Source organism: Marmota flaviventris, chromosome 7 (genome assembly GCF_047511675.1).
Source record: "Marmota flaviventris isolate mMarFla1 chromosome 7, mMarFla1.hap1, whole genome shotgun sequence".
Classification (NCBI taxonomy): domain Eukaryota; kingdom Metazoa; phylum Chordata; class Mammalia; order Rodentia; family Sciuridae; genus Marmota; species Marmota flaviventris.
In genome coordinates, this window is record NC_092504.1 from 11,780,945 (window position 1) to 11,803,803 (window position 22,859).

Genomic DNA, 22,859 nt, shown 5'->3' on the forward strand with positions numbered 1-22,859 from the left:
GATGAAAGGACAAAACACATCTTACTAGGGGGATACTTAAGAGAAAAATGATTTTAGAAAAGCATATTTCAAAATGATAGACTTATAAAATTCTGGTAGACAAATGCGATTTTATAAAATGAAGAATATGCATGATGTTAAGTTTAAAGATTAAAAAGGAAAGAACCACCACAAATAAGTATATTTTGATTTCAAGAACTCATTTATTAGTGGATGTGTAACCGATGTGATGCTGCAATCTGTATACGGGGTAAAAATGGGAGTTCATAACCCACTTGAATCAAAGTGTGAAATATGATATGTCAAGAACTATGTAATGTTTTGAACAACCAACAATAAAAATTAAAGAAAAAAAAGAACTCATTTATTGCGCACAGCTCAAATGTTTTTTAAAAAAGTTTTTGTTTGTAATAAAATCTTATATAAACAATGAAATGAAAATATATTTATATACCATCTCATTTCCAGAACAGTAAGGTTTTCAGTAAGATTAAACTTACATAGATTAAAAATCACAGCTTCTATAATGGGAATGTTTTCTCTTGCCTTTACCAAGGAACTTAAAGCAGTGGCAAGCAACCCTTTTAGGACATTCCTGACATTCTAATCAGGCAGCTCCTTTGCCCGCTGGAGTACCACTAACAGATACACATCAACACACTTAGAGCTGCAGTCCAACTGGGAAATGAGTGACTACCCCTCCCCACAACAGCCTTCAAACTGATGGCAGCCTTCCAGGCTTGTTAAGAGGATTAACTCTCCTGAAGGATCATTCTGAATGCAGTTCACATTATTAACAGGCAAAATTTTTCATTTTAGGCTTTCAAATCGAAAAGCCCTAGGTCCCACATTCAGCTGGTGCTTAAAATGAAGTGAGAAAAAGGATTAACTGTTAAAAGTCTGGTTTTATTAATTAAACTCAATTTCACTTGTCCTCAGACAATTCCTATAAAGAAAATGTATGTTCAGCTAATGTTGGAGGAATAAAGTCATTTTAAAACTCCCAAAGTCTTCCACATTAACCCAGGGTAAGAGACAGAACCTTATGCTACATATCTGGTAACTCAACTTCTCAGGGAGAAAAAAAATAAATCACAGGAAAATGCACACACAAAGATACAGTGCTGGGCACACCTCATGGTGTGGCCATGACCTAGTGCAGAGAGGGCAAGAGCTGCAAAGGGAGACTCCTCATCCTCCCCTTTAACACCCAGTACTATTTGCAGTATTAGCATGATTGCCTAGGGCAGATTCTTGGGGTTTTAAAACTACCTTAGTATAAAGTTAATTTCTTATAAGAAATGAAGGAGTACAATGCAGACACTTTGTACTATAACATTAAGTATTTTATTTAACAATAAAAAGCAAAACTTTTTGTCCTAATTACTAACCATTTTAATCTGTAATAAACTCCTGAATTTTTTCTGAGCTGATATGAATACCTGAACAATACGTCATTTTTTTTTCAGAATTTAAAAAAAACTGAAGTATTGAATTTCTAATCTCTCTATGCTAAGAGGTTGTAATTTGGGAGATCTGTTTATGAAAGAGAGAAAAGAGATACTAATGATACAAAATGCTAGTGGCCAGATTTAAAAACCATTCACAATTTCCTTATAATTTTAAAGCCCGGATATATGATGACTGAACTTTTAAAACTTAAAATCTATGTAAGGGCACATACTCAAAGCAGGCTATTGATATAAATTAATAAAAACATAATTTCTGCAAAAAATAAACTTCTTACAGTTCAATCGATATGTACTATGGTTAATTATAAGCTACTAATCTTGACAACAAAATGCCTCCCTTGAGCAGCCCCCTTCTCCTTCCCTTTCATTCAGAGTCACAGCACTTGGCCCCACATGTGAAAGGAAAGAAACATGAACATAGAGACAGCACCTTCTGCGCTCAGAGCTCTGAGGGCTAAGGCTCACTGTGGTCCATGAAATCATCTGGACTTGTTAATTTTCCATTTGCTCTTGTGATCCCTTGCCTAATTTTCTCCTACAATGCTAAACATTTTTTATTTTTTTGCTTTATTATCTTCATCTGCTATTATTTTACTTGTCAAATACAGAGCCAAAATTACATAGTGAAATACAGATCTTAAGTATACAATTTGCTGAGTTTTGAAAATGCTTAATCTGTGTTGCCAATCTTCTAATAAATATGCCAAAGAGTTCTCTTACCCAGAAAGTTCCCTTATACCCCCGCATCAGTGCCTGTTCCCAATCAGAAGCCAGTCTTATTTCTATCATAAACTGTGTCCGATCATAAACCTCAAATAAATGAAACCCAATAGTATGTACTGTGTGTGTGTGTGTGTGTGTCTGGTTTTATTTTCCTGAACACAATGCTTTTGAGATAGACATAATAGGATGTATAATTAGTTCATATTTTTTCTTTCATTGTTGAGTAGTATTCTATGGTCTATTTTCCTATTAATAGACATTTCGGTTTTTGGCTATTGTGAATAAAGCTGCCATAATAGTTTGCAATGCTGGAATTACAGCATTGCTGTTTAACTCTATCAAGAAAGAAACTGCAAAGAAATTTTCCAGAGCAGTTGTAGTATTTTACATCCACACCATACTGCCTGAGTGTGTCAGGTAATCCATATCCTCATTAACTGCAGGCACTGTCTGGACACCAGGGATCCTGGTGGGTGTGCTGTGATCCTTTGCCTTTCCCTGGTGATGTTTTTTCTAATAATGCTAAATACCTTTTTATGGGCTTCTTGGCCATTTATACATCTTTTACAAAATGTCTGATCTAGTCTTTTGCCCATTTTAAAATTATTTTTTCATAACTGATTGGTAGAATTTGTAATATATTCAGAAAATAAAAAATACAGTTTGCTGTATAGATGTCACTCTTTCAATAGTTTTTCATTTTCTTAATTTTTTTTTCCTGGTACTGGAGTTGAACTCAGGCACTTTACCACTGAACCACATCCCCAGCACTGCCCCTACCCCATTTTTTCTGATTTTGAGACAGGGTCTTGCTAAATTGCTGAGGCTGGTCTTAACTTGCAATTCTTCTGCCTTAGCCTCCAAGTCACTGGAATTACAGTTGTGTGCTACAATGCCTGGAATTTTTTCTTAATTTTTTAATTGAGTGTAAGTCTTTAAAGTTCAATTTATTTCTTCATATGGTTAGTGCTTTTTGTGCATCCTCTAAAAATGTTTGTCTACACAAAGATTGAGAATATATTCTCCTAGATTCTGTTTTAGTGTTGATAATGTTCTAATGTTTTATAGCAATAAACCATATTAAATTAACTTTTTTAGGAGGGGGTAGGGTCAAAAATGTTTTTTAACCTTTATCCAAATCAGCTATATTTATGGCAGTCAACCACTTTGAATCAATTTTAATTAGAACTGCAAGTAGAATCTAATTGTACATACCACTATTTGACATTTGAAAGAGATTGTTCTTTTCAAACTTCTTGAAAACACTTCCTTTAATTTCAACAAACTGAAATGGAAAACAGAAATATCTTTATCATTGTAATAGTTTCAAAAATCGATTTGCTATATATAAATACTTCCTGGAGAATAAATATTATACAGAACAAAACACTTCATTTCATCTACAGTATCACCCCACAGTACTTTATAATCCCCAATGTAAAGTAGAACCTCATACTTACGTTATTAGACATCATGATAGTGAGCAGGGACTTGTTGTGTGAGTTAAAAGCTACATTTAGTGTTGTTGCCTGAACCATTATGAGAATCGCATGCAAAACTAATGGAATGTCAAGGAAAAACCCAAAATTTATTTCCATATTATTGATAGATAACACTAGAAAATTCTGAAAGTGAATAATGGAGAAATGACCATGCTTCCTAAACCAAATATATGTATTTTATTTTCTTCATAATTTCCCTGTCTGTTGTAGTTGACAAAAATTTGATAGGAGAAAAGGAATGCAATCCACATGAAAGAAGCCAAAGCAGAAAGGAGCTTCTGTGTATCCGTTTACTTAGACCCCAGTCCTCCTAACCAGTACGGTTCTGCTTTCTCTTCATCCCTGGAACGTGGCACAATGCTTGTGAAACATAACCTCAAAACAGCTGGAAAAATTAATTTATGGAATAAATTATCATAAATACTGAAAGAAGAGACTTAGAATATACATTCTGAATTAAGGTAATTTGAATTTAATAAGAAAAGAACATAAAAGCTGGTCTGGAAGTGATTGTCTTCTCTTTTCTTCAGGTAACATGGATTGTTAAGATAGCAAGAAATGTCTAAAAATTAATATGCTTTTTCATCTGTCATGCAGAATTCTATTCATATTACATATGGAACAGTTAATATGTTATCTAAAATGGTAACTGCTTTACTCCACTAAAGCTGGAACAAGCTTCTGCCCTAACAGGTATCTTTCCACTTAGCCCTTAACTTCTCAAATATGAACCCAATTTCTTCTAAGTGTCACTCTTTGACACTAAGAAAGACTGTGAGTGAGTCCTAACTTCACATGGAACTCCAGAGTAGGCATGCTTGGTGCGTGAATATGTGTGGGTACATGCACACACACAGACTTTAAACCAGGGATACAAACACACACACATACATTCTTATAAAGAATTCACGCCATAAAGAATATTACTCAGCCATAAAGAAGAATGAAATTATGGCATTTGCTGGTGAATGAATGGAACTGGAGACTATCATGCTAAGTGAAATAAGCCAACCCAAAACCCAAATGTTCTCTCTGATATACAGATGCTGACTCGCAATAAGTGGGGTAGGGAAGAAGGGAGAAGGGGAGGCTCACTGACTGCAGAAGATGGAATGGGGGAAGGAAGAGGGGATGGGAATGTGAAAGATAGTAGAATGAATCAAACATAACTTTCCTGTGTTCACATATGAATACATGAACAGTGTAACTCTACATCACGTACAACCACAAAAATGGAACGTCATACTTCATGTATGTATGTCAAAATGCATTCTACTCTCATGTATAACTAAAAAGAACAAATAAAAAATAAAATTAAAAAAAAAAGAATTCACAGACTTAAAAATAATGCCAACAGCCAGGGCCGGTGGTGCACACCTGCAATCCCTATGACTGGAGGCTGAAGCAGAACGATGGCAAGTTAGAAGTCAGCCTCAGCAATTCAGTGAGATCCTGTCTCAAAATAAAAAATAAAAAGAGGTGGGGATGTGGTTCAGTGGCACAGCACCCCTGGATTCAGTTATACCACGAATAGTAATTTTCCAAAAGTTCAAAGGGTCGTTGTAAACATGAGGCTCTTTAAACTCATTTCCAATTTCTATTAAACCAATTTCTCAAAAGGAAGCAGGTATTTTAACTTAATCTTCTGGATACACACATATATCTTTAAATCTATGAAACAACAATCCAAAAAAAAAAGGTAGAATACGTGCTGACTGCTGGAATTTTCAACAAATTTAAAAGGATACAGACATAAAGAACTGCCATGAAAAAATGAGGGATCACCCCGATGTGGGCTCTCTTTCTCTCCTTAGGCTCTGTTGCTGTCCAGTAGAGGGCATCCAGGATATCTTGTCCAAATGATGAAAACAGGCGGTCAGCAACCTACAGAGAAATGGCAAAAGACACTTCTTCACATGCCCTAAAACATGGTACAATTCAGTGTCACGAATCATCTGTGGGCTGTACGTGGGTCACCATGCATAGAAGCTGATGAATAGAGACATCTGGTATCTGGGAATGGTCAGTGGACATTTCCTCTGGTCAATTGCCCAGGGACAATGTGAATCTCTTTCCCACTCTGCCACGGCCCACACAGCACCTGAGATGGGTGTGACCTGCCAAGATGTCAATCAATCTGCTGACTGCAAGAGATCACAATGCAAGACTCCACCCTTGAAACCTTATCCCTGCCTTAAATAAACCACTTATCCCCTTAAATAAACCACTAAAGATATTTTCCTTTTGTCTAGTTCCAGAACCCATGTGGACTAGATCTATCAGGGGCTTTATAGTCTGTAAATATATTTCTGAGTATATGTGTTTTGTTACTTGCTAATTACCTGAGATTGTAGGTGGCTTGGATTCCCCTGGGCAGAAAGAACCCCACAAAGAGACATTGGCCATCATCCTCTGCCCTGAAAATTCAGATGCAACTCGAATACTCGAGACCTGCCTAATGATTTTTTTTTTAAATACTAGTACTAGGTAAAGTAAAGAAAGGGGATCTTTATTTACTTATTCATTCATAATTCTTTATTCTCTGGCACATAGTAAGTACTCAAATATTTTTAGGACTTGAATTAGAATTTGTTCAATTTGCTGTTCATAACAAGAAAAGTCTTATATAGTGTCAATAATGAAAGTGGACAGGCACATCAAAATCATGGTGCCTCTGGTTTTACACTTTAAACTCAGCTTCAAACTTAAATTTAAGGACAACTATATCAGCTAACTCACTCTATGCACACCTAATATTTGTAAACAATGCAATTGTATTTTGCTTGACATTTACTATATGGAATTTAAAATCTACAGATTTACTTCCTAAAGACATTTCAGGTATTGCTCTTCTTGAACTCAATGTTAACGCAGACACATGAGAAGAGGGAAGAACGGTATCACGCCACCTGGGAGTCAGCCAAGTGCCACCTCCTACGAGAGGCCCTTCCCAGACTGCCCCATCTTCTTGTGGCCCCCACGGCCTCCACGCATTACCTTGGTCTTTCTCATCAGTCTTCACGATTTTCTCACATTTCCTTGTTCACTGGCTCTCTCCCACCATACAGCATAAGCTCCAGAGAACAGGCTCCGCCCACCCCCATCTGAGAGGCCTAAGACTGCACAGCATGCAGGCCCTGCAGCTGAAAGTACTTGCTGACAAACACTCCTGAGGGAGCTCTCACCACATGCCAGACTCTATGCTAAACTCTTTGTATTGTCTCATCCAGTCCCATAACTTCCCTAATATCTCTACTCTACAGATGAAAAGTTGATTATAGATAATCGGCAATCAGTAACCAAGCCCAGAATAACCAGGTAATAAGAGAAAGCATCAGGAATAGATCAGGAGGGAGTTTGTCTCTAGACCTAGAACCTGGACTCTTACCTGCTACACTTAAGCCATATCATCAGGTAAGGTTACAAAGTTAACTATTTAAGCCATTTAAATTGGCAATTTGTGCATCCTTTTCCATGACTCACTTTCTAATAACAGCAACAACACTACCCTGGAAAGGGCTCTGTTGAGTGAGGAGATGCACACATGAAGTTTGGTGGCAGGAGAAGCCCTTATTTATGCCCTGCAGTCCCTATGAGGCTGGGCAGTATGGGAGGTCAGCAGGGCACTGGCAGGAGAGCAGATCAGCAGTAGCAGAAGAAGGGCAAGGCTCAGGCCTATGTTTCCATGAGAGGGTGGGGAGAGGCTGGGCAGCCCTGCTTCACAGACTTCACTCATACCCAGCTTTCAGCAACCTTTGCCCCTAAGGGGGCAAAGCAAGTGCACAGGCAACCAGCCTACAAACAGGAAGCTGGGTGTACACAAGGACAGCTAGGCTTCCATGGCTTCTGGAGAGACATGGGAAGCCCTCACCTGCGTAGTAAGGCATCAGGAAGGCCTGCTGCCCCATGTCACTCCACCTGTCTATTTGTCAGGGGAAATGTCCTCATAGTAAGTTAAAAGACAGACCTTATAATGGTCTAAAAACCCCAGGTGGCTGGGGATGTAGGTAAGTGGCAGAGCATATGAGACCCTGGATCCCCACTGAAGAAAACAAAAGGTATAGGAAAATGTAATTTAAATTTCAAAATTATTATATAACCTAGTATAGCTATTTTTAAAAAGCTGATTAAGAGTCTGACTACAAAACAAAGTAATTTTTTGTAAAGTAAATGTGTAACTTCAATATTTTTGTTATAAATGTAGGCTTTTTTACTTTAAACTGTATAAAGTGAAATATCTTTTGTATTAAAAATATGAAGTTTTTACAGAAATTGGAAAACTATAAATTTCAAAGCAACTTAAAGTGTAAATCTAGTAGAGCAGAAATACATATAATCACAGAATTTATTTATAGTCTTTAAAAAGTTCTAGTAAAAAAACACAACATGGATATCCAATGAACTTGCAGAACAAATTTCCCTGGCTTTTGACAGTATACATTCTCTAAGTGTGCTGACTCAGAAACATCCACAGTAGGAAAATTCCTGCATGCTGGAGGATACATCACACCCCAGCCTGCTGCCCCAAGTGTGTCACACAGCCAGTAGCCCAGGCATCCCCTCATTAGAAGCACAGATTCTCCAGGCCCACCCCAGATCTACCAAAGCAGAATTCAACTTAACAGAGCCCCAAGTGACTATCATATGTTAAAGGCCAGAAGCACCTTTACTAGACTCTCAGGCACGTTCTACACTGGGAGACTTGAGTCATGTGCAGTGGCCACACCTGTGCAGACAGCAGGCTAGACTGACCCTGCAGGGTCACAAGCACTCTCACCTCAAGCATGTTGTAGATGATGTAGAGCTTGATGACAGACTGCCCCCTTATCAGGTGGTACATCATAGAGTAGTCGACATAGTGCATCATGAAATAACAGATCACCAAAATGACGCCCTTCAAAATGTCACACACCTGGGCTGGCTGAAGCAAACGTCTGTCCCTGAAACATACAAGAAGTAATGAAATATGAGTCTTACTTTATGTGTTCTCAAAATACACAATCTTTACTGGACATATACTAGCAAAGGCAATGAGAATTAGGCTGACCTTTTAAAAACTTCAAGCTCACAAGAAAAGTCATACTAAATGACTACCTGACAGTATAAATTTTTCTGTCTACAGAATACAAAGATGTTAAGCCAGAATTACAATGAGAAGTTAGAGGTCTTCTTCACAAGTGAACAGAGGGCAGGTACCTGCTGACAGAGAGCCTTTAAGCAACCGTTTTCCATGATGACATAAGCCTTCCACCTACTGAAGCACCATCCTGCTGGGCCAGTCCTCTCTACAATGTGAGCATTCTGTGCGCACCAGTCTGCACCTTGTACTTTTTATTCAAAAGCATAACAGGTTTCTCCATTTCACAAGGAACTCCTATTTCCACGGCAGCACAGCGTTCCCTAGGCAGATATACTATCACTTATTTAACACACCCTTGACAGATTTCCAATCTTTCCCAAGACAAACTATGGCACAATGCACATGTCATGTCTCATAAATATATCTAAATATATTCTTGAAGTTGGAGTTTTAGGGCTACATTCACTTGATATTTTGATAGAATCAGCTGACGTGCCCTCTGTGGGGTGTGCCCATGTACTCCTCTGCTGGCGATGTGAGGAGGAAGCCTGCAGTCTGTGTGCATCCAACAGTGTGAGACAGGCTTCTGAGTCTGCCAATCTTGGGGGTGAAAAACAGTATCCAGTGTAGTTTCAAAGTTAATTTCTCCCAGTAGGAGAATGAACATCATATAGAGTTATTTACCTTGCCTGTGAATTCTCTACTATTTTTTTTGTACTAGTTTATAGGGCAGTTCTTATACTAAGGAAGTTCTCTGTGATGTGAATTGAAATGAATTATGAAACTTTTCATAACTAATGAGAAGAATCACTTCTTAATTCTCGGGTCAGAGTATGAAAATCTAAACCTAATCTAACATGTCCAAGTAAAACATTTAAATAAGAGAGAACAAAACATAAATTAAAAAAGAAGAGATTTAAGGTCTCTTTCATTGGATACAGAATTCCTCTGACGAGGGTGTGAAAGATACTTTCTACATGTCTACTGTAGGCTTATTCCTCAAGATGAAAGATTCCTCAGACTCCCTTATTGGCAGCTTTTATTGTATAGTACACTCAATAAAAAGGCCTGAGTATTTCCCTCAGGAGCTGCACAGCCTTTTATTTCTAATTTTGGCAACATTCCAAGCAACAATACCAACCAGGGTGAGCTAATTTATTGATCAGTCTCTGGCCTCTGAACCACCTGATTACACCTTGGCATTCCTTGCTACCTGCACTCTGGGGCTCTTTCCTAACCGCTGTCCACCTCCACACCAGGGGCTCTTTCTTAAGTGTTGGCGAGGTATCTTTAAATCTTCCAAACTATCACCTGGAATACTACTTTACAAGACCATGTGATGGGTTCCAATTCTGTGAGCAGTTGTTACAGAACCTGTTTTCTACAATGTGAACTAAAGTTAAGAATGACCTTGGCTGATCTGTTTACATACAAAACATGGGATACTGCAAGTCCTGAAGAGGCGCAAATCCAGGATGGGTTACAAGTGGCTAGGAAGACATTCCAATGAGCCTACATGGGAGAAGGGTCAGAATGTGTCTAAGTCAGTTCATACGTCTTCAAACAAGCATGAGAAACCTAGTGAGATGATTCCTGGTAGTCAAAGTCGGGGCCCTGGGTAAAAGCACATCAAGGACACTGAATCAATCCCTGTCATAGATTGGGATACCTAGGCCATACCCTTTCTTTTCCCCAATGTTGCCCCTTTCTCCCACACAGATTCCAACCCTTGTTGTCTTGTAGACCCCCAAATGAACTCCATCTCCCATATTCTACACACCCAACCCAGAGCACAGATCTCTGCCAAGGGTTACCTGATAGTTCAGGGAATTTCCTGCCCCTACCCACACAAGACTGAGAAAGAAAGAACTACTTCTGTCCAGAGTAAACACATTTTCAGTTCAAACGCTGAGAGAAGGAGAACTGTGAACACTCTTAAGTTCCCTGGCTCATGTGTGCCCATCTCCACTCTGATGGCCAGGAGACGAAGTGAGAGGTGTCAGCGCAGGTGGCACCCAGACCTCCTCAGAAACGCCTGTGCTGCTCCTCCTCCTGTGACTCATGCACGGCTCAGCACATGCTCAGCACATGGCACCAAGCATAAGGCCTTTGGATTTAAGGACTACAGGTCTTATGTTATAATTAAGAAAATGATGGGAACTAAAAGTAGGCTAATATTATTTAAATTTCACTGATGACCAAAATGATTTTGTTTACTAACGAAAGTAGAAAACTACAGTTAGATAGAAGTCTCTTTTGGTATATGCCCAATTGCATTTTTTTAATAAACATATTTGCAACTAAGAAACAATTTGGTAGCATACCTAAGAAGGAAGATCATTGGTAGAACTGAGATCTACCAAATATTGGAAATATATATCAAAATAATGTAAAACCACACTTTTTGAAACAAGATAAGTTAAAATTAATAGTAAACAACTTTAATTTAGTTTTATCTTACCTAGGATTAAACCAGGCTGTCAAGACAAAAGAAAGTTGTAAAAACACTTTATGCTACAATTCAGTTACGACAGGGCACGCACCATTGCAGGCACTCCGCAGAGACCCCTGTGAGTGCTCACAATAGTCCACCACTATCCCAGTTATACAGATGGGTCAGAGGCAACTGAGCAGATGCCTGTGGCTCACGGTGAACAGGGTGCTCTGTGGTGGGGCAGGGCCAGAAGCTTGGCAGCCCTGTCCTAGAAGGCATGCTCTTCACAACCATCTATATTCACATCTTTTTACAAAAGAACTTTTAAGTTTATAGGAACCAACAACTCAGTGCTTTCTCTCTCACTAAAATTTAACACTATGCAACTTACCATCTGGAAAAACTGATATACCTCTCATTTTATTCTTTATTTCTAAAAATACAGGTAAAACCCTAAGATGATGTGTTTCCACTCAAACTCCTTTCCTTGCTCTAAAGAAAATCTTCCACTGCTAACACTGTAACTGGCTGCTATAGAGATGACCATGATTTTCAAAATTAAGGAATAGTATTCAAATAAAGAACAAAAGAAGTAGAACCCTTAGGAAACAAGGGTCTTGTATTCACCCAAATATCCTGGTTTTTGAAATGGAAAAGTTGCAAAAATAAAACACTGTTTCAAGATACCTATATGTATCATAGCCTACTAAGAAACCTGACCTCACAAATAAGTTTACTAAGTTACTACTTAAACCAATCACAGTATTTGTTCCTTCTTTGCCAAGATATTTTTAGATGACTATCTGGAAACATTTCAAACTCTGTAAGAAGCTTATCTACAGCCCTGCCAATCAACTTGGAATTGGTCTTTGAATACTGCAGGCTAACCAACATTTTTTGTTATAAATGGCTGTTAAATGGTATTTACTGGCAATTCCTTTTGCAAATATAGAAAATCCTAAGTGAAACATGTTAGGCAAAGTAAAACTCACTAATCTAATTTATGGGTTTGGCTGCATGTAATCAAGCAACATTAATAAGTTGTTCACCAGAACCTTAAAACATTTTCAAAATAAAGACATTCAATAGAAGTTTAATTTTCTATGTTCCTAAATTTTACCTTTTATTCCTACAATACTTCCATTGCTCTCTTACTAATTATTACAATTTACCATTTTATATTGCAGAATTTACCATCTTAAACACCTTCAGTTGTTGTGGAGGGCTCACAGGTATATGGGGACACAGCTACAGGTGGAGAAGATGATTTAGGTCAGGCTGTTCCTCCCTCTCTAGAGTCTACTACTAAAGTAACACTGGTAACGGATGGAAAGATCAAGAAGGAAGAGGCAGTGACAAAAATGAGCAAGGAGAATGGGAGAATCCTATTAATTTAAATCATTGTTGAAACAGGCCAGGGTATCAGCATGAGTTATTTCATTATAAAATACACAAACTGGATCTAGCTTTTTTTCAACATTTCAAAACATTTGTGGTATAATTGAAGAAGTGAAGAAATATAAGCACTATTAAAATAAAAAATTGAAAATATTTAAAATGGTTCATATTTTTGAAAGATAAGTCCCTTTATAATTTTAAAGTAAACTGGAATAAAGTACTAGGAACAAGATGTTTCCCTTAACTAGGAAACTGAGTTATTTTCAATATTAAGCATGACTGATACATAGGATTACTTAGCACTTTCACTGAATGATTAAAATCTGTATTTGGACCTTAAAATAATTTCAACCTATATTAGAAAACAATAATGGATTTTATAAAGCTATGTTCAGTAATTTGAAGTAATGTAAAACAAAGTGTTTACATGGAAGCCCTGAAGGTGTGTCACCCACTCTGGTGTTGGGGATGAAGGTATCTGCTGTCCAAACTAGATCAGCATGTGCAATTAAGAGCGTTTCACCACGCAATTTTCATGTTGGGAGAAATTATGGTCAAATTCTTCATTAACAAACATGGTCAAAGCTATGAGACCAAGTAAGGATGCTATTAAATGACAGGGAACCCCTTTCTGCAGCATGTTTCTGCGCCCAGATGGTTATGTGTACCTATGCTGTTACTTCTGCATCACAATTATAATTCATTGTACTGATGTCGAGTTGGCCAAGAGTATAGAAGGAAAAATCAGGGTTTACTCACCACAAGGAGTCCCTGTGCCACCACCTTCCATCCTATAAAGGAAGTGAAAGTGCTCCTCCCTTCGGTCTGATTTACGAAAGAGAAAGAAAGAGAGAAGGTTGTAATGTTGCTACGCTACTTAGAGCGTCATGGTGAGGAAATGGGACAACAAAACCTGAGGTTAGAAAGACTCTAGTATAACACACTGCTCTCCACCGGCAAGCCCTGCAGACCAGCCCTGGTCAGAGGAAGCAGCAGGCGTACTTCCTCCCCAGAGAGACACAATGCTCCCTACATGTGCTCTCCTGGTGGTGCCAATCACTTAGGCCAGAACCAAGGCTTAATTTTGCCTGAAAAGAGAAAACCTATTTATAATGCATATGTGAAGTTAATTTGGGGCAGAACTATCCTGAAGGAGGTAAGGCACATGGATCTCATTAAGAAACTCAAGCATTTGAAGTTCAGTTTTCTTGGAGAAAAGTGCTTTTCTATGGGGTCAACTCTCAAAAGCAAAGACATTCTTGTCTCTCAAAACAAAGAAAGAAAATTTTAAAAAAAAGAGTCACTGAAGCCTCAAACAAGAGTTTGTGCCTAAAACTGGGGTGAGGGATCAGAAAATTTGCTTGTACATGTTTTATTTGTTCTAAGTAAAAGTTTCCTTTTACTGCAGCACTTGTTACTTAACCCTACCCAACTCACCACTAAGATGCTCTAGTAAAATGTTTTCAACAATAACTACACCTCCTGGCACCAAATTTTGTCATTTCCTTTATAATCTCCATCAACTTTCAACTCAAATGTGACTGATAATTTGATAAACAAAATAACATCACAAATTTTATAAGGAAATGGGGCCCACAAAAATGCCAGGTAAATTAAAAATACTTACATAGTTGGCTAGTTTTTATTTGCTCTACAAGTAAATTTGGAAAAATGATGGTTGATATATCATTAGCATAATACAGACCAGTCTGTTTTTCTGAAAAATAAAATCCTATCATTCTCCCTAGAAACAGACACCTCACATAATGAATCACAACTCATCACAAATTATTTGTTTTCCATGTCCTCAACCATTAAAAGATCACCTTAATTCAAAAAGTTTTGAAATATTGCTTTTAAAATGATACTACCCTATCTAGGAAAGGGAAGAAATATGTAAATGAATCTGCTTTTAAAGAATCTAGATGTATTTTTCTTCTCTATTTTTTTTTAAGTCTACTAGAAAACATTTGGGGGCAAAAATTTTCCAAGATCACTAATTCATTAGAAACAGATTCAACTAATTATTTTTGAGATCACCAAGGACAGATGTATACTTTTTATAGAGGCCTTCCTATAAACAAGACACACGGCTACAGACTCAAGATAATTATCCTGTCAACTCAAAATGGACAAAACTGACAGGGTCAGAAGCTGGCAGAAGGCACTGTGGTTGAGCAACTACGATGAAGGCTGTCTTACTAAAGGGGCTGCAGACTTCTCCTGGTCCTCTCCCTGGGTCAAAGTCAGAGGCTTTGCTCACTTGGTTGTCACCTCTGACAAAAAAAAACTAAAAGCAAAACCAAAGCCAGAGCCCAAAACCATGGCAATTTTTCAGAAGATGTGGAAACAGATTTAAAGATTAAATTAAAAGATTAAAAAAGCCTTTCCCAAATGCCATACCAGACAGAACTCTAAGCCGAGGCAGCAGGAACCTCAACTAGGCAAAGGCAACACTATATCTCTACTATGGGTGTGCTATGGAAATAGTACTATAAGCTGTAGATAGCTAGTTATCATGTCACCATTTGATGAGTTTGACAAATACACTTTCCCCTCTCTTTTGAAATAATTTAAAAGAACTAAGAGACTAGGAAGATAGTTTTTATGGTAAGAAGATTGGAATATGAGTGAGAAAAAGAAAACATTAGTTAGAAAAAAGTACACAAATAACTCCTTTGCTGGTTTCTTTAATTTCTTCTTTTCCCTTTGAAATAAAAGTCAGACTGAAGGAAAGAGCACTTTTGCTTGCTGAAAAAGATGGAACATAACATAGCTATAGGCAAGACAAGTCAAATAATCTATAACAGAAGTGGAGCACATTGGAAGGAAAGCTATAAGAAGGCAGAATTTGGCTTTCTACATAATCATTTTGTAAAAGTAAAATTTATTTTTATACTCCTAAAATATTTGAAAAGTCTTAGACTTAATATTAACAGTAGCTTTGTTTAATATAACTTTACACATTATCATGTAATTTTTGTGTTTTTAAAAATAATGCTCATTAATTCACATTCTCCTATGCATATGCCATGGAAAACAGATGTATGCTCGTGTTATAAACTGGGCATGTGTAATTCTCACATACTTCAATGCTAAGAAAACTAAGTCCAAATCAGATACTGATCATTATTTATCTCTTAATTTTTACTCTGATCTTTCATACACATATTTAGCTATGCAGTAATACTAATTGTGTAAATAAAATTTATTTTTAGTGCTATGAAAAAACATAATGCTCAGAGAATTGTTTTCTAAATTGCTCAAAGGAGATAAAATTGTAACACGTATTACTATAAGTACATACTTCTTTTGATATAGCTTCCTAAAGGCATTGAGATTTTAAGGTAGTATTTTCATATTCTGTGTCATCTAGCCTACCCTCACACAGATTATTCAAGAGTGCTGAAATTTTGTTACATAATTTTAACCAAATTTCATATTTCATCTGTATCATATAAATATTAATAAGTGACAGCATGAAATGTAATTTTTTAGTTAATCCCAATTGCATAGTGGAATCTTAAGTGAGTAACAGACTGCCCTCTAGCGTCCTTTCAGCTGTTAAACCTTGGAAACAAATGTGATTCAAACTAATTTAGATTGTAAAGTCTTTCAAACTAATATAAAAAAACAATCATTTTTATGTGCTAAAATATTAAAATATAATAAGGTTGGATCTAGGAGGCATTAGTCACTCAACAAATAGGAGCAGAAGAGTTAAGATTCCTATTCCTTGCAATACCTCTTTTAGTATTCAGAACAAACAAGACTTTTCTAGTGCTACTTAAGTGCCCTGCTTCCCTAAGTGACAAGGGACACACAGAAATGAGCCTGAATGTGGCACAGAGTAGATGACTGAACACAATGAGGTTTCAAATTAATGCTCCAAAAGAGACCCTTGGGAATACTGGCAAATCACTGTCACTCCATGTGGTCACCTGTGTGCTAACGGACGCAAGAAAGGAACCCGCTCTAGGAGGAGGAGTTGATTAAGCTCTTCCCATGCTTCATCTCATCATGCTAATAATCATCTAGAACATTCTAAGTCTCTAAATGCCATTCATAAGAAGGTGGCTAGAACACAAACTGGCTGATCTTGTCCACCAGAGGATAGTGAAGAAGTCATCTAGTTCATAACATAGATGTGAAAATCCCCACGTATTATTTTGTCAGGTAGTTTCATCTGATTATATCCAAATTTCCACAGATTTATCTTCTTTATGTAGCCATAGGTGAAGATTTTGCTCTGGCTTTCTGACAAGGTTAGTAAAACATCATGAATTTATTGAGCTCACAACAGTAATAAACAATGAACTGAGGTGAGGTTTCGTTACTATAAAAGCACCATGCCACAACTGTCTTTTAAAAGGTGCACTCATAAGAACAAGGCCTTCTCAAAAAATAAATAATCTATTAGAAATATCTTAAAGCAAACAGTTAAATTCCTAAGATGATTCTCACATCTGATTAACTTATGGTTAATAAAATATGTAACATCATTCACTATTTTTCTGGAAGGTGAGACAGATGAATATGTAAAGTATCATACATACCACAAACACAAGCTGAATTCTTATAACTTTTTAGTCCAAGCAATCTTACAAAGAATAAATTTTATTCTTGTCCCAATATGATCACCATGATCATTAAATCATTCCTATTTACAATGCAAGGATTTTCATATCAAAACTCTTAATTTTTGAAGAAACTATATATGTTAAGTTTATGCTTGTTTTCTCCTTTGAAGATTTTAGAGATCATAGTTCAAAAAAATGTATATATATATGAAATTTTGTACAGACAAATATTTTTATAAACTCAATTTCCATGGTTAATCCATTTTATATACAAAGAAAGAGTCACTACAGTAAATTAAGTTTCATAAATTACTGTCCATTTTAGCAATCTTAAAACTTTTTTCAAAATGAAATGCATTTAGTAAAGTGATGCAAGTTGGAAATGTAACTCAGAAACTACACTAAAAACCAAATAATAATGTTAATGAAGAGTAACTAAACAGAGTGGAGGCATGTTGACATAACTACACAAAGAAAAAAACCTGCAAAATCAAAGTTTCCTTCCAGCCTTAAGACCAGTAAGCACTAAGCTTCACACGGGCTCAACACTTTCACCCTACTCTGATTTGGTAGAGCAGAAAGGGAGAGAAGTTGGTATTTGTCTCCTATGAAACAGGCATTATGCTAGGGTCTCTTTACATCTCCCAGTCTTTGTGGTAAAGATACTGAGCTTTCAATATCCCTTTTTAAGCAATGAGAAAACAGGCTTAGAGAAGTCAGGTGTTTGCTATAACTAACCAGCTAACTAATGTTGGGTTGGGCTGTCTGACTCTTCCCATGAAGACAGTATCCTGAATGAATTTTTCTGCTGTCACAAATCAGGGGGGGAGTCTCACCTGTAATCAATAACTAAGACTCCACAGGCCACTAACATAGTGATTCTTAGATCAATAGGAGGAGGAACCCTGCAGTAAGAGCTCCTTAGAAGATTCTGGAATCACCCGCCTCCTACCACCCTAACCTAGAACCCAACCCTCTTTCCAAAAGGATGCCTAGCACGCCCAGGGACTTGGAGAAAAGAAAGGCAGAAGCAAATCTTTAACTCTCATTCTGGGCCTTGATAAAGTCTCTTGTAATAACGTTTTATTGGCTACAGCAAAAGTTTTGTTTCTGGGAAAAAATATGCATATAAAATGTATGATATTATATAAACATATAATACTCTTTCAAAAGATAAACAATTAATTTATGCACTAAGGGCTAAGGTGTGAATAAAACCATAAACTATCCTTATTCTAAAAATCCTATAACTAGTAAAAAATAATGAAATAATTTAGACACTTAAGATAGTTAAGGATCTTAAACTTACCTTAAGCCGTAGCAAGGCAGAGTAAGGAGCCTGAACAGTGCCAGGAAAACTCTCAAAGGAAGCAGAGTGAACACATACAGAAATGCATCCAGGCACAGGAAGATGCCAAAAAACATGAGCTGCATTTTAAAAGGAGAAAAGGAAAAATAAGTCAAATATTCTTCAAACAGCTATAGATAAAAATTTCAAATAATCAGAAAATTTCTAAACTTGATAAGAAATTAATTTCTTACAACTTAGCTCAGGATACAGGAAATTAATAATTCCACTTGGGCACATGAACTACATTTTAACGACAGTACCTTTTCAAAGTCAGGTTTGTATTTCTCCAGAGTCATTGGTTTACTACCTATAAGAAGTCACTCACTCAAGACAAGTTGCCCTGGCCATGGCTATGCCGCGTCGGATGGAGCTTTCTGGGTACCTCCTCCCACTTTAAAGACATTACAGAAAACTTTTTAGGTAAAACTTCTTACCTCTTACTTAAATTTGTTATTTTCTATTTACTGGAGTGCTTTATAAAAGACTGAAAGAGTTAAAATACTATTTATGTTAAAAACGTGAACTGATTATTAACTTAAACACAATTTCATATACACTGAAAGCTGCTATATTGGGACGGTCTTATTCTTGTTAACTTAGGAACTAGCAGCTAACTTTTTTTTTTTTTTTTTTAACTCTACCACTGCTCTTTTTTTTTTTTTTTTTTAAATCTTTAATTTGAACTGGCTTAGTTTTTTAACAGGAGCACATGTTAATTTTTTATTGATTTTATTATTTTTTTTAAATACACGACAACAGTGGAATGCATTACAATCCTTATTACATATATAGAGCACAATTTTTTGTATCTCTGTATATGAAGTATGATCATGTCAATTTATGCCATTATACATGTACTCTTCCAATGTTCTTAGTCACCTGTCAAGTCCTTTCTAATTTTTTGGTAACATTATATATTTTTACCTGTTAAATCTGGGACTATATTTTCAGGAGGATAGAGTCTTGGTGGTTTGCTGAAGAAGACAGCCCAGGCTAGTAAACTCTGTGTTCTAGGTGGTAGCTTTCGTCAGGCCTAACACACGAATGGAGTCTGCTTTACCAACCCTCATCGTCAGACTCTGCATCCCCAGAGTCAATACACAGTCCTACCTACAGATGATAGCTAAACTTCACACTGCAGCAGGCTACACCAGCCCCACTCAATTCATCCAGGAGATGGTCTTTAAAGAGGTAGCATGAGGTTAAAACTTTGTTAGTATGGGCCCAAAGGGAAGACCATGTGAGGACGCAGGAGAGGTGGCCATCAGTCAGCCAATGAGAGGGGCCTCTGAGGGGACCAAACCCACTGCACCTTGACCTCACCTTTCTATTGTCTAGGCCACTCAATCTGTGGTACTTTATTATGGTAGTCCGGACAAACTAATACACACATCTTTAAATAAAGGCATACGTTTTATTAATTTTTGGTAAGTGTCTCAAAAATATATTACACAAATATGTGTAAACTTCTTAAGCTGAATATGTAGATCCTAATAGTTTTTGTTCTGTTTTCAACAATTCAGACTCATATGAACAACAATGAAAGTACAATGTTAACCCAACAAGTCACATGCCACAGCGCAGGGGAGAGTCCTTGTTTTGCATCTGTATCCCTGATTTACCTACAAAGGAGAGGTGCACAAGACTGAGTAGTGGTTCTTATTTATTTTTCTCCTGTCAATGAGAAGCCTTTCCCTATCTTCAGGTGGACTGCCTGGTGGAGCACCCAAAGCAGAAACTTCTGGAACCTGCGTTCCCAGAAGGCCCTGTGGTGTGTGCGCAGGACACAGTGCATGGGAAAGGGAGCAGGTAGCTGTCTCCATGGCTCTTGCTGGGCCAACACCCACTAGCTGCTGTTGTGGGCCTAGTAATGTGCAAGCCTGTGGGTACAGACAGTCAGCTAGCGGTCTGCATGGTGCTAAAGGCCGTGAGGACAAACTGTGTGTGCTGAGCACAGGGTGGTCGACAGCCAAACCAACGTAGGGAGACTGAGAAAAACTCCACAGAAGAGGAGACCCTGAAATGACATCTGAGGAGACAAGAGCATGTGCCCCACAGCTAAGAAGACGAGGCCTGTGGGGAGCGGGCCTCCTAGGGCACAAGGCATGGACACGCACACAAAGGGGACAAAAAAGATTTAAAATGTACTGTCACCTTTTGCTGTCTTAGAGGAACCTGAACTGGAATCATCCATGGTCGGCACAGGGACACAAGTCAGAGGACCACCCTTCCACATTAAAATCTTGTATAAACCCTGGACAGGCAAGTGTGCCCATACTGTGCTGGACCTGAAACTGGACCTCCAAGAGCCCTGAGCACAGTACACCACAACATGAAGTTGGAGGAAACAAGTGGCTCAACCTGAAGAAGTCATTGATGCACACAGGAACACACGACAGGAAGAAGAGCACCAGCCTTTTAGGGTCTGGTGAAATAGAAATGTGCCGCAACTCCAATACCTGCTGTTCTGATGTTACATATTCTCAGAAAACAGCACTTTTTAAAATTTTAGGCAAAACTTTCCTAAAAAAGCAAGCAAGATATAATTCTGAAAATATTCATCTGTGAAGGACATGAAGCCGCACTGTGTACCATGAGCCACTCTATGCAGGGTGGTGTCTGTGCCTGCTTCTCACTTAGCACGCAGAGACCCAGAAAGCCAACAAGTCGTGCGTGGAAGGTGTCGGGTGCCGCAGGTGTTCTGGGGGGTGGCAGGTGCTCACTGCTTAATCCTCTAACACTCCTGAGGTCAATGTCACCCCTGACAACTCACCAGGAGCTCCTAAGGTGGAACACCTGCCCCAGGACATGCAAGGGTGACAGGAACCAGCTCAAGCTTGATGCCTGACCCCAGGCAGGCCCCAGGCCCTCCCTAAAGTAGTCTGAGCAGAGCAAAAGCTCTTACTATTTCCATTGGCTATAGAGGCTAAGGCAGTTTTCTTTCTGCTAACTGGTCTTGCCCATTGCTTGGTATCATACAAAATAAGAAATAATAGAAATTTAATGAGTCAATTTTATACAGGGCTAGTGATTTTACATATTTAGGTTTGCAGCTAGCTTTGTTATTAAGAATTAAAAGCTTTGAGAACATATTAATAATAACAATGTGCACTTCCATACCGTCATGGCATCTTGATAAAATAGGTAACTACTATTTCCTTTTCATTTGGACAAATAACCATAAATAGGTTATTCTTCAGTAATGGCTAAAGAAAATTCTTCAGTAATGGCTAAAGAAAATTCCTCTCAAACATACAAGGTGCGACTTTAAGTTAATGAAATGAGCACATATGCCTTTGCTTCTCTTTTGAGAAGCACAAAAGTCTCCTGTTCTCCTTTAAATGTCATTTGAAACTTCAAAATAAATACAACATTGATGCTAAAATGCAAGAAGTACAATTACAATGATTTTGGAATACACCTCTTTAAACCCCGGGCCCCCTAAGTGGTGGTCACTCTCCTCCCACGCCCCGCTTCTTCAGGTGAGTTGCACAGCCTCACCTCAGCTACCTGGTAGAGGGCTGTGCTCACTTGACTTGTTTTTCACCTTTACAGGGAAGGCCTTATAATGAGCGTGTCATCTGTGAATTAGCAAGTGCATGTCTAACAAAAAGCAGAAAACCAAAAATATGGCAAAGAACCAAAGCATAATGAAACACTCCAAGGAGAAATAGCAAGCTGGGCTTTTTGCATTCTGTGGTAGACACACACCCTATCTCAGGGATGGAAGACAAAATGCTACACAAGATCTTTTGTGAAGACCTTCCTAGGGCTGGCTCATTCTTTGATTTGTCCCTTTACCTCTCCCCTCACCATTTATTGTACAGCTCTGACAATGCAGACTGAAAGCTGAATAAATACATATTCACTACTTTAAGAAGGTCAAAGTTCTACAAAGGAACTTATTGCCCAAAGAAGAGGATTCAACTTTTAAAAACAACACACAGTCAGAAATGCATTTATATTGCAATTCACTATGCACCCAAAATATCAAAAGAAAAGCTTCACAAAGATAATACTATTATCCTAAGAAATACAGATTGATGTTTCCTCTCCCTTTTTAAAATTCATGACCCAATAAAGGTGGTAAACCAGTCTGAAAATTGGGTCCCCAAAAAGAAGCAGGTTGAGATTTAGTTCCCTGCCTGAGAAGCTATCACAAGCACTGGAGATGGCTCAAGCTGGCTCCAGGGAGCTTTGCAGAGGGCAGGGAGCTGGAACACTTTGGCATATTCTTTGAACAAAAGTGAATTAAAAGCTCTGAGTTACAAATCACAGGCACACGATTTAAAAATCTCTTAAAATCCACTCTCAGAGTA

General features: G+C 37.8%; 1 protein-coding gene across 1 annotated transcript in view; it reads right to left on the minus strand.

Annotated features, from left to right (window-relative positions):
• The window catches only part of Tapt1 (transmembrane anterior posterior transformation 1), a 54,962-nt gene that overhangs the window by 16,540 nt on the left and 15,563 nt on the right, over nucleotides 1-22,859 (minus strand). The window contains exons 3-7 of the mRNA XM_027939266.2: nucleotides 18,499-18,617; nucleotides 8,475-8,637; nucleotides 5,446-5,581; nucleotides 3,656-3,753; nucleotides 3,411-3,480 (exon numbers count right to left, since the gene is read on the minus strand). Coding sequence (XP_027795067.1) covers nucleotides 3,411-3,480; nucleotides 3,656-3,753; nucleotides 5,446-5,581; nucleotides 8,475-8,637; nucleotides 18,499-18,617 — 586 coding nt within the window. The remainder of the gene's footprint in view (nucleotides 1-3,410; nucleotides 3,481-3,655; nucleotides 3,754-5,445; nucleotides 5,582-8,474; nucleotides 8,638-18,498; nucleotides 18,618-22,859) is intronic.